This window comes from Sceloporus occidentalis, unplaced genomic scaffold (genome assembly GCF_023333645.1).
Source record: "Sceloporus occidentalis isolate IW3139 unplaced genomic scaffold, rSceOcc1.0.p SCAF_9, whole genome shotgun sequence".
Taxonomy (NCBI): Eukaryota; Metazoa; Chordata; class Lepidosauria; order Squamata; family Phrynosomatidae; genus Sceloporus; species Sceloporus occidentalis.
Window position 1 is genome coordinate 49720833 of NW_028316989.1, and position 14876 is coordinate 49735708.

General features: G+C 56.5%; 1 protein-coding gene across 5 annotated transcripts; it reads left to right on the forward strand.

Moving 5' to 3' along the window:
• The first annotated feature begins 130 nt into the window (after positions 1-130).
• TP53BP1 (tumor protein p53 binding protein 1) lies at positions 131-14850 on the forward strand. 5 transcript variants are annotated; one of them, XM_089539453.1, is made up of 25 exons: positions 131-260; positions 460-527; positions 624-797; positions 1100-1139; positions 1818-1996; positions 2180-2267; positions 2860-2951; positions 3167-3279; positions 3823-4852; positions 5192-5296; positions 5873-6103; positions 6375-6426; positions 7001-7093; positions 8409-8886; positions 9140-9286; positions 9581-9858; positions 10159-10326; positions 10436-10836; positions 10930-11121; positions 11349-11546; positions 11780-11983; positions 12901-12995; positions 13823-14022; positions 14109-14254; positions 14527-14850. In XM_089539453.1, the coding sequence occupies exons 1-25, from the start codon at positions 157-159 to the stop codon at positions 14709-14711; spliced, it is 5061 nt and encodes a 1686-aa protein (XP_089395579.1). In that variant the 5' UTR covers positions 131-156; the 3' UTR covers positions 14712-14850. The 5 variants fall into 5 exon arrangements, with proteins under 5 accessions (XP_089395579.1, XP_089395581.1, XP_089395580.1 ...); XM_089539455.1 differs by having other exon boundaries at positions 11933-11983; XM_089539454.1 differs by having other exon boundaries at positions 8433-8886.
• The last annotated feature ends 26 nt before the right edge of the window (positions 14851-14876 follow it).

The window sequence follows — 14876 nt, forward strand, 5'->3', positions numbered from 1 at the left end:
TCCTTCCTTCCGGGGCGGGCCTAGACCTATCCGTCGCCATGGCGACCCCGCAGCGCAGGCTCCCCGAGGGGCGGGGCGCGGCTCCTCCCGGCGTCCCTTGCGCGCCCCCTCCCTCCCTCCCTCCCTCCTTTCTCTGCTTCGGCGGCGAAAGCGAAGATGGAGTCCGCGGAGGCGGAGGCCGGAGCAGGGGGCCTGAGCCCGGCCCTGGAGCCGCTCCCGCCGCCGGAGAAGGGCCGCCTGCAGCAGGGCAGGGCCGCCAGGTCCGAGGGAGCGAGGGAGGGAGGGAGGGAGGGAGGGAGGGAGGAAGGGGTGCCTCGCTGCCCGAGGGCGCCTGGCCGCCGGAGCCCTGGCCTTCGCCTTTGTTCGCTCTCTGCCTGGCGTGGGATCCCAGGGAGGGAGCGAGGGCTCCGGCCTCGGCGTCGTTGGCGCTGCGCTCCAGGCCCGCCTTTCTCCCCGCAGGGAGCCCCAGGAGGACGAGGGAGAAGACCAGGCGGCGGCGGCGGCAGAGGGCCTGGTCCCGGGGGAAGGTGAGCCAAGGCCCGCGGCGGAAGGGGGCGGCGGCGGCGGCTGCGATGATCTCGCTGGGAGCTGACCGGGCCTGGCGCCCTGCTCTCGCCCCGCAGGCCCTGCTTCCTGCTCCTCGCAGCTGCCCCCGGGCGCCCTGGCCCTCTCCCAGAGCCAGGACCTGCTGCCCGGAGGAAGCCAAGATGGAGGCCGGGAGAGGTCCCGCAGGATGGGCCCCGCCGAGGGAGAGCCAGGAGGAGGAGAAGGCCAGGAGGAGGGCGGCGGAGAGCGCGGTGAGAAGGGGAAGGCAGGCGGTGGGCCCCGGCCTTTGGGGGCGGACTGGGCTGGGGCTGCCCACCTTCGCCTGGCGCTTCGCAGAGCGCAAAGCGCAAAGCGCATGGTGCCTCGCTTGGCTTGAAAGACAACCGCTGCCCCAAATGCTCAAAGCACCCTTTAGGCAAAGGGCGATCCCAGGAACCATCCCTCCGTCTCCCCAGAGAGCCTGCTGCTCCGTAACCCAGCTGCCCCTGGAGCTCAGCGGGGCTCTTCTGGCCAGGCCCTGATGCTGGCCTTTGTGTTCTTGTCCTTCTGGCAGATGGAGAAGCCGCAGAGGCAGAGCTGGCAGGACCTGAGAGGTAGGCAAGGCTCCCGTCCTCCCTCTGGGCAGCAGCCCTTGTCAGCCCTTTCCCTGGAGAGAGAGGGAGGGTCGCCTGCGCTCTGCCCTTGGACCTCTGGGAAGGGCCCAGGTGGCCTCAGTGGGTTGATAGCTGCTGGCTAATGCTGGCTGGCCTGTGGCCTTGCTTCTCCATCCTTCTGGGAGAGCAGCCCTGGCTCTTTCCTTCCTTCGTCTTCCTCCTTGCGCTTGGAGCAGGCCTTTTGCTCCTTCAGCCTCTCACCAGAAGGAAGCAGGGGGCTCCTCTCCTCGCCGGGCGCCATAGAGGGCAAGGGCCCTCCTCTGGGGCTTGTGGGCAGGAGGCAAAGGCAGCCCAGAAGGGCAGAGCTGCCTCTCCTGCCTCTCTTTTCCTCAGAGGACAGCGGAGGAAGCGCCTTGCTCTCTCCAGTGGATTTGGCCAGAAGGAGAAGCCCAAATAATAGCAACAGCAGCCATAAACCATGCTTCCCAGCTCCTGTGACTGAGCTCTAGGAACCGTGGGACAGAGGGTGGGCCTCTGGGGCCAAACCCCCGTGGCCTCCTTTCTCCAGAGGCCGCCTCCTGCTCACGGAGCCAGTGCATGGCCTGTATTTTTACTTACTTTGTTAAACCCCTGCTTATCTGGGCTCTGGAGATGGCTTGAATATGCTTTTGCTCTTAGGTCTGGCATCTTGATGAGTGGCACTGCCAACTTTCTGCAGCACTGTAGAGAAGAAACCCGCTCTCTGACTTCTCCCAAAGTGCCAGGAGCGAGCGATCCCTCTGCCTGGGAGTCGCAGGACGCCCCGCTTCTGTCTACACAGGAGGATCTCTTTGGCCAGAGCCAGAGTGGAACAACAGGTGACCCCCGGCATTTGGAAACACACCTGAGAGGGCATGTTGATGGGCTGGGATCCGGAGAAGAGACAGTTGCAGCTGGGAGACAGGTCTCAAAGGCTGCCAGGGGGGCCCTTGGGGTTATTACCAAAACTACACTGCAGTTGGCCACGAAATTTGATCCTGTCCTCTTTGGAATAATTCCAGGTGGCAGCTGTGCCATGTCCAGTGCAGAAGAAACCAGCGCTTCCACTTCTACTCCTGCTGATTCACTGCAGGTCCTTCATCTTTCTGGGTAAGCAATGACTCCATCTGGGCTGCCCATTTGCTTTTACTCCCATGAATAGAATCATAGGTTCCTAGAGTTGGAAGAGACCCCAAAGAGGCCATCCAATCCAACCCCTTTTGCCATGCAGGAAGACACAATCCAGGCACTCCCTGTGACATATGGCCAACCAGCCTCTGTTTAAAAACCTCCTAAGAAGGAGACTCCATCACATCCTGAGGCAGCAGAGTATTCCACTATTGAGCAGCTCTTACTGTCAGGATTTCCCCCAAACTTTTGGGTGGAATCTCTTTTCCTGGAGCTCGAATCCATTGCTCCATTGGGTCCCAGTCTCTGGAGCAACAAAAAACAAGCTTGCTCCCTCCTCAATATGACATCCCTTCAAATATTTAGACAGGGCTATCAAGTTACCTCTTCATCTTTTCTTCTCCAGGCTAAACATACTGAGCTCCACAAACTACTCCCCATAGAACATGGTTTCCAGACCTTTCACCAATCGGGTTGCCCTTTTCCAGACATGCTCCAGAGTAACAGAGTGCCTTCTTCCTGTGATTTGGTGATCAAAGGAGGAGTATAGTTCACCTGTGTGCTTTCTATGTAGTTGTGTTTCAGGCCCTGCCTTGCCATCTTGTGGTGCCTTGGGACCTGTGCCTCTTATTACCCCAAGAAGCCCAACGAATTTGGATACAGAAGGTATTTCATCCCTTTCTGCTGTGGGTTGTTGGAGCTTTAGGTTGGCCAAGTTGGGGGTTTAATTCTGAGACCCAGAACCCAGGATTCTTTCCTTTCCTGTCGAAGCACAGAAGTGGAGCAGGCCTCCACTTCTCCAAGACAAGTAGCTGTTTTGCCCTAGCGGCATGAAAGGAGTTCGGCGGAGGGTGTTCTTCCCCCATTCTTCCTTGTTGCAGATGGAAAGCAGGAAGAGGAGTCACTAAAGGCCCAAGGTCTGGGGCTCCCTCAAGCATCTGCTCCTCCGTCTCCCACGTCTATTCCCATCCCATCCCAGCCAGACTTCTCCCACGTGAGTGCTCTGTGTGCGAGTGCCTGGCACTGAGACTGGCGTCTTCTTCCTTCCTCTTTGGGGCTCACTTTGGAAGACAGGCAGAAGGCAGAGTGATCACAGACTAAGTGTTTCCTTGGGGTGCAGTGTGCCTTTCCTTTGCATATGTGGGCTTGTCACGGGATAATTTTTGAGACATATACTGGGCAGACGGCCATGTTGGCCCGGGTGGGTGGGAGGATTCCTGACTTGGTATCTTTGTCATGTAAAGTGTGTTGCCCTCAGGGGGATCAAGCTCCCAGGTGGACAGAGCAGGAACTGAGATGGCTGGTTGTCTTCTTGCCCTGACTCTGGTGATGTTAGGAAGGCAGTCAATCTAAGGGAGGCGTGTGTGTGTGTGTGCCAGGCATTCCAGTTAAGTCATAGCCTTTTTCTTGAGTTGCAGGAGGATCCCTGGCTGGAATGAGTTTTGTGCCGTGAAAGGTGATGGGCAGCAGCAGGGTCTGGTTCTTGCCCCGGGTGTGGAACTGTTGCATCCTGAACCCACCTTGTTTTATCTTTCAGGACACCTTTCTCCCCACTCCCAGCTTGGAGGACGGGCCTAAGGCACGAACAGAGAAAGATAGATCTGGTGTGGCTGGCTTGGCAGCAGTTGAGAGCTCAGAAGAGTTAGTGATGGGAGCCAAACTGGTGGGAGACCGAGAGCCCTCCCTGACAGAAGGCCCACTGTTGCCACTTCCAGGGGAGGTCTGCGCTTTGGCCCTGTCTGGGAGCGAGGATACCCAGCCCACTGAGCTGACGGGCAGCATGGTGCCACCTGAGGTAGTGGCTGGAGCAGTTCCTGGCACTTCAGCCGGAAAGCCTGGCTCTACTAGCAGCCCCAACAAACACCCGTTGGGTGCGGACAGCCAGGCCTTGCTTGGGAGTCCTAGTGAAGGCACTTCCCCTGTTCCAGCTGGAGGCCGAGAAGAGGCCCCTGGGAATCAGGACAGCCTGGAGGATGGAGCTGTGCCAAAGCTCTCTTGGGAGGAACCAAGCAAGAGGAGGCCTTCCCAAGAGGAAGAGGGGACAGGACAAGCAGTTGCATCCACTGCAGCGAGGGCAGAACCCCAGAGTGTGTCCTCAGCGACTGGAGAGTCAGCCCGGGCAGAGACCCTGGAAGAGTCTGCTGCCTGCCAGGCTGCTTTGCGAGAGACATGCCCTGGGACTATGCAGCAGCCACTTGGTTCTCAGAGCCCCCAGCCTGAGGGGCCAGAGGGAACTGGGTCCCAGGGCAGCAGGAGCACCAGCCTTAGTGTGAACTCACTTGCAGGTCAGCTTAAGCCCGAGAGGGAACAGGCCAAGATGGAGAAGGATGCCCTACCTGTCAGGGCTCTCCCCCAGCAGGATGGTGTGCCAGTGAGATTAGCGGCATGTTTAGCGCAGGGTAGTGAGGAGCTGGCAGTGGATGGAAGTGAAGAGGCCCTCCTGGGCAACTTGCCTGGGAAGGAGGAGGAGGAAGAGCTGGCAGCAGCCACGGCCCCCATCACCAAGGGAGCTGAAGAGGGGCCATGGAGCCACGAAGCCCTCAACCCATTGGCTAGCCTGCCTGTTGGTGAGTGTCATGTGGGGTACCTGGGGTGGATGTATGGGCATGCCTGCCAATGGGGAAGAATATAAATGTTCCCTGTGCCAGAGGTTGGAGTTCTTGCGACAGTTCCCAGGAAAAGTAACAGTAACAGATGTGGCCCCCTGCGCTCCCTCTCCCTCCAGGTGCCATCTTGCTGTTGGCACATGGGCAAGGAAGCGATGCCTTGGTGCACTGTGGCACTGGTTCCCAGCCCTGCAGGAAGGACCCCTTCTGCCTCCCTGTCTTGGTCTTTGGGTCTCCACATGGCCAAGTGCTGCCAGCCTGTGAGCTGAGCTCCCACCCGCATCATGGCTCTTGTTCCAGGAAACCCCGTCCTGAAGGAGAGAGGAGCCCTTCTGCCCCTGGCTAGCAACACTCCGCCCCTCATCGGCCAGCTGAAAACAAGGCTCCGGCACAGCACACCCATCGGTGAGTGGGAGGACGCTTGCACTGCCGAGAGGAGGGAGCATAGGGCTGCAGATGGGCGTGGAGATGTGAGGCGTGAGCAGGATGTGTGCAGAGGGCTGGAGGGTGGATGAAGGCAGCCGCACGCCTTTGTGGGTGATGGGTGTCAGAAGTGGCTAGGAAGAAGCCTCCCTTCTTTTCCATGGCCTTCCTGCAATGGTGTGACTTGGGCTCCCCGCAAAACAGCACCAAGGCTGGGGTGAGGTGGGGGAAGGATCCAGGCAGTTGCTTCTGCAGCCTTCAACCCATCCAGAATGTTCCTTTTCTGGCCCACAAAAAGGTGTGTGCACCTCTGTCTATGTGTGCATGTGTAGTGAATGGCCAGGAAGGTAGAGACAGAGTTGCTAGGCCTTTAGCCTTGGTAATTTCCTTGCAGAAGGACAATTCTACCCTGAATTTGGATGGGGAGCCCAGTCAACCTGGCCTCTCCTGGATATTGGCCACAATGAAAGGTGCCCCTGTGATTGGCAGGTGGGGAGAAGGGCCTTTGCTATTTTCTCAATATAAGAAGCCAATATAAGAACACCGATTTCGTTCCAGAGTTTGGGGGCTGCCCAGAGAGCACCATCACCACCAGTAACATCACAGCAGAAAGCAGCCATGCCGAGACCATGGAGAGCCCTCTGGCCTCAGCTGAGATGGAAGACAGCTGCCAAGGGAGTGTTGGGCGGATCGGCCGGGATGCTGAGGAGGGGAAGCTATCATTGCGGATGAGCCTGGTGACTCCTGTGACTGAGGAGAGCGAGGGGTCTCTGCCCTTCACTTTGGAGAGTAAGAGATGCGGGCAGAAGCATCCTGGATGAGTGCCCTCCCCTTCCTGGGCAGGTGATCCTGCAGTTGTGGGGCTCTTCCTCTGAAGCAGAGGAGAGGCTGCTGGGGAGGGGAGGGGAGGGGGCTGGGCCTGGTAGAAAGCTCAGGAGGCAGCAGCTAGAGACAGTGGCAGGGAGACTGGGGCAAGGAGGGCATGGTCAGGCGGCATGACAGGTCCAAGGACCATGGTGGGTTCTTCTCATCCCCTTCTTTGTGTCTCTTTCCCCCTCAGAACCCACAGTTGGCAGAGAGAAGAATGGGTCTCTCCCAGGAACTGTTTCTAGGTAACACGATCCCATTTACTGGGGTCTAAAACAAGGAAAAGTCTTGTGACACCCTGAAGGGTAGTGTGTTTAATTTGGCATAGGCTTTTGTGGGCTGTAGCAGCTGTAGTCCATTGCTGCCCTGGACTAACACTCCTCCCCACCGCTTACCCCACTGGATGATTGCTATTTCCTCAGTGATCCAGATGGCAGAGTAAGTCTGGTGGGAAAGGGGTGCTTCCACTTGCCCCCCTTCCATCAGCTACATAGCCATGCCAGATTCGGGGGCTCTGGTGATGCCTTGTTTGAAAGGAGTGGGAAGAGCAGCACTGCAGCCTTCTGGGGCTTCTCCAAGGAGTCAGGCTTAGTGGGGTGGCATTGGCTGGTCCTTTGCCCCTGGGCTTGCCAGGCATAAGCATGATATGTGGTCCAGGCATGCCAAGCCAATTCTATGGAGCAGTGGGCTGGTGTGAAGTAAACGTTAGTGGCTTGGCTTAGCCTCTGGCATCATGTTCTGCTGGTGCCACTGAAACTTAGTGAGTAAAATGCACCTGGTTGGCTTCCTCCTGAGCCTCTTCCTCTCCTTTGCGCGCAGCCCTCAGAAGATTCCGCCTGTGTTTGCCCGTATCTGTGAAGCCCAGCACACCGGCCAGACTCAGGGCCCCCAGCGCCCTTCTTTACCCTTCAGGCAAGTCTCCATCCACTAGTGGTTTTTCTGCTGGGTCTTGTAGTGTCTTGGGGGTTCTGGTGGCCGCTTCCCTGTCATACAGACTCACCTTCCACCCCAGGAGATGCAGGGCTTCTGTTTCCCAGGCATTTCCCCAGCAATCCTGCCTGGCTGGCAGTTGCATCATTGGTTGCTCCTGCTCCTTTGTCCCGCTGAATGTTCCTCTTTGTGGGTTTTGAGAGAGGAGATCTGGAAAGGAACACCATGAAACCTGGAAGTTCCCCAGTGACCTCCTCTGTGTGGGAAGCAAGTGGCATGGCGGCGTGGGCCTGCGGGGTCAGGCCAGGGCTATGGAAGAGTTGCTCTAGCAAGAGCCTTTTGTCCCTGGGAATTATCTCACAGGTGAATCACAAGCTGTAGCAGTGTGAGAGGTTCTATTTGTTAAATTATTATTACTATTATTATTATTATTATTATTATTATTATTATTATTATTTCTGAAAGGCTAAGATTGTCATACAAAGGTAGCTATGTTGTGGCTGTAACAAAATCTCCAAAATCTGTAGTAGAGATTGGAAAAATCTGCATGCAAAATAAAGATGGAGCTTTGCACACTTGATCACGTCTATGCAGGTAGTCATGGAGCAAAGCCCTAACTCAAGACTTTGTCCTGAATATTTTGTGGGAGAGGCTACTGTCAAATGTGCAAAATGAGTTTAATAACAGAAGATGAAGCCAGTCACTTTCTTAAGGCAAAATTAATTTTTTAGGATGTATCAAAACAATATTTCCAAAATGGGTGCTTTGCTGCCCAGTTGAAGGGGAATATTTTGGTCAAAGCTCAATAGCATTTGCTGAATGTGATTTCTTTTTTAAATGGGCTGCTCTTTCATAGGTGGGCAGCAGAACACTTTCACTGAAGGAGGGAAGGATGATGAACGGTTAGCTGGAAACAGTCAGTTTCTTTGGGGTGTGGTTCAGCTAGTGCCAGGGGGTAACATTGGAAGCCATGGGGAAGCTGACCCTTGGAAGCCATGGGGGGAGGCCGAGGGAGGAGTGTCTGTGGGGCCAGAGAGGGGGAGGCTTGGTCTTGTTGCTGGGATGATGAGAAGCCAACTATAGTGATGAGGAGAGGCCCAAGACATGATGGCCATGTGGCTGGTGGGCAGCCTGGGTTCATTCAGATGGTGGTTTCAGAAGGAAATGAGGAAACGTGGACTTCTAGTGTGCATTTGGGTGCTACCTACTGCTTGGAATGGGAGGATTGCTGGGAGGGGAGGCTGCCTGGCCTGCTGTAGCATCAGGGCTACTCTGAAGGTGTTGCAATTGGTTTCAGGGGTGGCCTATTTCATTTCCCAAGTTCCCAGGAGGAGCAGGAGGAGGAACAGCACCCACCCAGGGCCTGGCTTGATCCCCAGGCTTGTGGGCAGAAGCTGCATGCAGAGGGACCAGCTGGCTGCGTGGAGAAGGAAGAAGAGCACATGGAGACAGAGGCTGTGGAAGCTCAAGAGGAGGAGACCGAGCAGAGAGCTCCAAACAGGCCTCGCTCTGTTCTCCCTACAAAAGGGGATGATTCTGCTTTCACCCCAAGAGCCAGCAGCAACAAAGGGATCCAGACAGCAGCCGAGGGGGTCCAAGCTCCATTGGGCTTTGCGTCTGCAGCCACGCAGACGGGTGCTTGCAGTTGGGTGGAAGTGGGAACTAGCATGGCCAGGGCCTGGCCTGAACGGCAGGATGCAAAAACTCAGACAGAAGCGGAGTGTGCAGAGGCCCCTGCCAGGATGCCCCCCTGCCAGGACGCTCTGCCCAACCAGGTGAGACGGAACAGAGTCCTGGGGCGGCCAGTGTGGCAGCTGTGGTGGGAGTCAGGATGCTGCCTTTGGGGTCCAAAGGCAGTGTGAGCTGTCTCAGCTGGTGGCTGCCTCTCACTCCGCCAGGCCACTGCTAGAAACTGCTCAGAATGGATGCAACGTAAGTTCTGCCCCTTTTGAGAAATACACAGTTTGTAATCTCCTCTGGGGAGAGAAGGAACTTACCTGTTTTCTCCTGGGTCTTCCCTTTCTCCAGAGTGAGGAAGATGTGGTTTTGCCCTGCCCTCCAAGAGTGCTACAGCGCCACATGCGGACCATCCGTGAAGTGCGCACTGTCGTGACACGGATCATAACGGACATCTACTACAAGGATGGGGCTGAACTGGAGCGCAAGGTGGTTGAGGTAAGACCTCCCATCCCCCTAAATGATGGGAAGGATGTCCACAGCTAAATCTTGCTCCCTCCATGGTACCAGCCATAACTGCAAATGCTTCGTGGTACCACCCATCATGTGGCCTGTTAAAAGAGCGACTCGCCCCGCATTTCAGCCCTGAAGGGAAGAAGGGGTGGGGTGGCTGCCTTTCGTGTCAGCGGTCTCTCGGCCTGCCTCTTGGACCTCGGAGGGCATGTTGTGGGGGGTCTCTTTGCACGAATGGCAATCCCAGCTGACCTGCTGCCCTTTCTTCCTTGCTTTCAGGAGAGTGAGGAGCCCGTTGTAGAGCGCCAGGAGTCTGAGCGGGCCCTTTCTCCTTCCCGCACAGGTGGATCTTCTCTCACCTCTGGAGACCTTGGCGATGTCAGTTCCTTTTCCTCTAAGGCCTCTGGACTCCAGCACACTTCCAGTGGAGGGAGCAGCGCCTTCTCGGTCACTTGCAGCAGCATGAGTTCTGGCCAAGGAGGGGTGCCTTTCAAGGGGGGAGTTTGTCAAGGAACCGGGCCTGGAGACTTGGCCTTGCGTGGCGCCAGGAAGCCCAGGTTAGTTCAGGGCCCATCAGGGTGATGCCAGGCAAGTGTGGGGAAAGTAGTCATCATGGCCACTACTTGGGCCTGGCTGTAGGAGAGGCCCAGCACAGCAGGAAGAGCATGATGTCCAGAAAGCACACAAGCCTCGCTATTCACCTTTCCTCTTTGGATGCGGGTCTTTAAAAGTGCCGGCTCTTTCGCTAGTTGCGCACGTGGTGAGATGGTGCATGAAGAAGCTGTGTGGCTTCTCTGCCGGCAGCTTCTGCCAGCGTAGTTGCCGTGTGGAAGCTAAGCGGCCTTCTGTTTCCCTAGCCCACAGAAGGGGGGGCTCCGGCCCCAGTCTCCAGCCCAGCGGGAGCAGGGAGCAGTGGGCGCCTGCGAGGAAGGGGGCCTCAGCAGCCCGCCAGGCGGGAGCACAAAGCTGACTCCTCGTGGGCGCGCAAGAAGGGGCCGCACTGCTGCACGAACAACGGGGAAAAGGTAGTCTAGCCAGGGCCAGTCAATCAGTGGGGGGAAAGGCTAGGCTTTTTTGGGGGGGTGCAGGGAGAAAGGGACTTGAGGTGCTGAACAGTCCTCTCTGCTTCTGCAGGGGCAGCCTACCAGCGTCAGCCTTGCCCACAGAGAACCACTCTGTGCCTTCGACTGGCTGCCGTCCGGAGACGGCAGAGCCATCCGAGGCCTCTCTGCGCCGCAGCGACTCCCCTGAAATCCCACTGCAGGAGCAGCTGGGCCTCTCGAGAGGGACCGGGTTTCTTTCTCCCTCCTCTCCCAAGGACAGCCTGGTGGGCCTCCGGGTGGTGGCCAAGTGGTCCTCGAATGGCTACTTCTACTCCGGCACCATCACCCAGGATGTGGGGGGTAGCAAATACAAGCTGCTCTTTGACGACGGCTATGAGTGCGAGGTGCCTGGGCGAGACATCCTCCTGTGCGACCCTCTCCCCCTGGAAACGGAGGTGACGGCCCTGTCTGAGGATGAGTACTTCAGTGCCGGTAGGGGTCTTTGGGCTGTGAGGGGGTGGGGTCTCTCCTTGGGAGGGGGCCTCCTGGGAGCTGCCCTGATGGTGCTTCCTTTGCTACCCGTAGGGGTAGTGAAAGGCCACCGGCAGGAGTTTGGGGAGCTCTTCTATTGTGTCGAGAAGGACGGGCAGCGGAAGTGGTACAGGCGCACAGCGGTCATCCTGTCTCTGGAGCAGGGAAACCGGCTGCGAGAGCAGTTTGGGCTGGGCCCATATGAGCCCCTCACCCCTCTGAGTAAGGCAGCGGACATCAGTCTTGGTAAGGAGTTGGGCGGCAGTGCAGCAGCCCCAGGGCTCTTGGTCACCTGTAGAAGTGGCTGCTGTGGATAGGGTGGCCGTCCCTGCGGAAGGCTTGCATTGCCCTCTGCCAGGCGAGGAGGGACTTCTCCTGGGGGCTCTCAGACCTCCTCCCAGCCCCCCCTCTACTTCCACCTGCGGAGGAGCTGGACAGGCGGCTGAACATGCTTGGCCTGATGTTTCGCCCAGACAACCTTGTGGAGGGGAAGCGGAAGAGACACAGTGTGGGCTCCCCTGGCCCTTCCAGCCGGACAACGCCCCTCCGTCGTGCCCCGGACAGCCCCCATTTGCCCCACCGGCTGCCGGCTAGCAAGAGGAAACTGGCTGCCTCAGAAGGGGAGCGGTCGCCTGCCAAGCGAGGGCGCCGGACGGCCACCGCAACTCCAGGTCAGACTCCGTTGGCATCCAAGACGGAGGGAGGGTGGTTCTGAGGTGGGATTTGTATGTTCTTTGTATTTTCTTGGTCTCTTGCTGCCCCCACAGTCTGAGGGTGTGAAGGGTTCCCCAAAGGGCTGCTCTCCCAGCCAGAGAGTGGCAGCGGTGGCTGCTTGAGATACAGACAGGAGTGGGGCGGCCTTGGGCCTCTTCTTCCCTCCATCCCTCCTTCCATTTCTCTATAGGGTCTTTGGGCGGAAGGGAGAAGGGAAGCCCCCTACACAGCGGAGGGGACTCGGGAGCCCCCTCGGCAGCTGATGATCAATGGGGGCCGCTACCTCACAACAAGACCCTATTTTTGGGCTATGCTTTTCTCCTGACAATGGCAAACCCCGCAGAGAGACTCTCCAGCATCCCAAAGCCTGTTGTGAGCTCTGGAGAGGAAGAAGGTGAGAGAATTCCAGAAACAAGCGAGTGTGCATGCAGGCATAATGCTATTAAAACCTCTTGGAAAACCTGTCAAGGAAATCTTAATGAAGAAACAATATCACGAAGAGGGGAGGGGTGGGCAGGGGAACACTATGCACAGAATTAGGAAGGTTGCTGCCTGACGATCGCAGGATCTTAGGATCGTAGGAAGGTCCCCCAAAGGCTATCGGGTCCAGGCCCCGATTCAGAGCAGGATCTCTGCCTGAAGCAACCCCGGCATCAGGGAGCTGGCCAGCCTCCACCGCTTCTCCAGGAGATTGCTTCCATGACATAACTGCTCTTACTGTCAAAAAGGTCATTCTAATGTTTGGTCAAAATCTATGCTCCTGTCTCTTCCAACCATTAGACCTGGTCCTGCCCTCTGGGACAGCAGAGAACAAACCTGTCCCCTCTGCTCTGGGTCAGCCCTTGAGATATGTTAAGAAAAGCATCATGGCACCTATCAGGCTGCTCTTCTCCCAGCTGATCATGCCCATCTTTTTCAAGCCCTCCTCTCCATACCAGAGCAGATGGGACAGGTGTGTTGCCTTTCTCTGAACCCACTCCAACCTTCTTCAAATGAAGCCCTTGCTTTTCAAAACCTACTTATAGCACAAGCCCTGAATGCTTGATTCACTTTTATGAACTAGCCTGGTTGTGTTTCTATATAACTTAGTTTATGGAGGCCCCCCATGAATTTCATAGGGTTTTCTTTTGCTTAGCTTTCAAGATCAGTTGGAATTGGTGATTTTAGCTTATTTAGGCCCTTTAAAGTAAGTACATTGTTTATTTGTTTTAGGGGGGTTATTCTACAAAGCTTGGGGGGCAAGGGAATAGGCGCTTTAGACAAACACTATGTTAGGTATTCACAGTTCTTACACTTTCCCCCATGTTCCAGAATTATTGGAGACCACACCTTACAACCGAAGCTACGTTGAACGGCAACTGCAGGCAGGAGGAGGCTTCATCCTGGAGGACTTCAATGAAAGCCAGGTCAGAATCCTGGCAAGCTTCCCTTGCCCAGGTTGGCAGTATCTTTGGTGTGGCGTTGCCATGTGAGTTTCGTGTTCTGAGGAGCCCTGGGCATTGTGTGCCTTGGGAGGAGGCAGTTTGACAGGCTCTTTACTTCCCCATGAATCCAGATTGTAGCTTGCCTTTGGCTTCAGGGGGAGCCTCCATCTGTGCAGCAGCTTCTGGCCTGCCTGGTGTCCTGGGGGCGAATTCTCCATTTTGGACTGTTCAGGAATACGCCAGCCATTCTGGTGCCACGGGTGCCAGTTCACAAAGGGAGGATTCCCCAATGGGCAAGACAGCACATGGGTCTCAAAAGTTTTTGGAGAAGAAATGTGGGCATCAATGGGCCCCAGTGCTGCTTTCTGATCTCCACAGCTGCAGTGACTGCAGACTGCCAGGTTTTGCTTGGAATGGAGACCAGGCTCTCTCTTGTCCCTGCAAAGTGGCGAAAGCAATGCCTGCTGGATCCCTGAAGAGCGGGATTGATCAGGCCGCCTGCAACCCAGGCCCCCACCGGCTTCAGGAGGGCCCCGGCGTGGATTCCCTGTTTCCTCTAGCCAAGCATCATGGAGTGCCTGGGCCTCTTCTCCGATGCCAGTCCGGATGGCTTTTGATAATCATAGAATCATAGAGTTGGAAGAGACCACAAGGGCCATCCAGTCCAACCCCCTGCCATAATGTTGTGATTTCATCTGTTGTTCATTCTTGACTTACATCCTGGGAAGCAGTGCCCTCCAGTTGTGTGTGCTTTTGAGTGCCAAGTGCCAGTACTTACCCGCTGCCCCTTCTCTCTCCCCCCGATTCAGTGCAGCGCGGCCTACCAGTGCCTCCTGATAGCAGACCAGCCTTGCCGCACTCGGAAGTACTTCTTGTGCCTTGCCAGAGGGATTCCCTGCGTCTCTCACCTCTGGGTCCATGACAGCTGCCATGCTGACCAGCTTCAGAATTACCGGGATTACTTGCTGCCGGCCGGTTACAGCCTGCAGGAGCAGAGAGTGCTGGAATGGTAAGTGCTGGGCATGCGAGGGGCCCAGGGGGTCCCATGACAAGGGGGGGCACAGCAGCGGAGGACCCACTTTTGACCCATTTCAGGCATCCGCGAAAGGACCCTTTCCATAAACTGAAGGTGCTTCTTGTGTCAGATGAGCCCCAGGCCTTCTTGGAATTTTGGTCCGAAATTCTTATGATTGGAGGAGCGGCGTCTGTGAAGCAGCAGGAATCGGCCGCCTGGAGCAAAGGTACCACCACCATCAGGGCGTCTCTTTCCCCGCAGGAGAGGTGGGACTCTTTTGCCCACTTGTGTTCTGCAACTTCCCCTCATTCTTTCGGTTGTCTGTGGCAGGTTTGGCTTTGGGCAAGTGTAGGATAGGAGGCAGGAAAGTGGGCGCATGATGCCTGCCCCGGCTGGTGTCTCCTTGTGCAAGGTGGCTGGGCTCTGCCAACTCTCGTCCCTCTTACGTGAAAGCACAAAACAAGACAAGGGTGACCTGGTTTCTTCTGGTCCTTGCAGAGGTGGGGCTGGGTGTGTTTGACGTGGTGGTGACAGACACCTCCTGCCCTGCTGCCATCCTGAAGTGTGCGGAGGTGTTGCAGCTGCCTGTTGTGACACAGGAGTGGGTGGTCCAGAGCCTCATTGCTGGTGAGAGAGTGGGCTTCAAGCAGCTGCAGTATCAGCCTCAACACAGCTCCAGCTGAGGCTCCTTTTTCCAATTTGGGGCACTGTGAAGATTTTAGTTTTTTGTGTCTTATTAACCTGTGCATGAAGTGCTTGTATATAATTTTAACCTCAGACTTACATGGTGGAAAAATAAATACTGGTTTTCTTGTTGTGGTACCTGAGATTTCCATTATTGTCTCCAA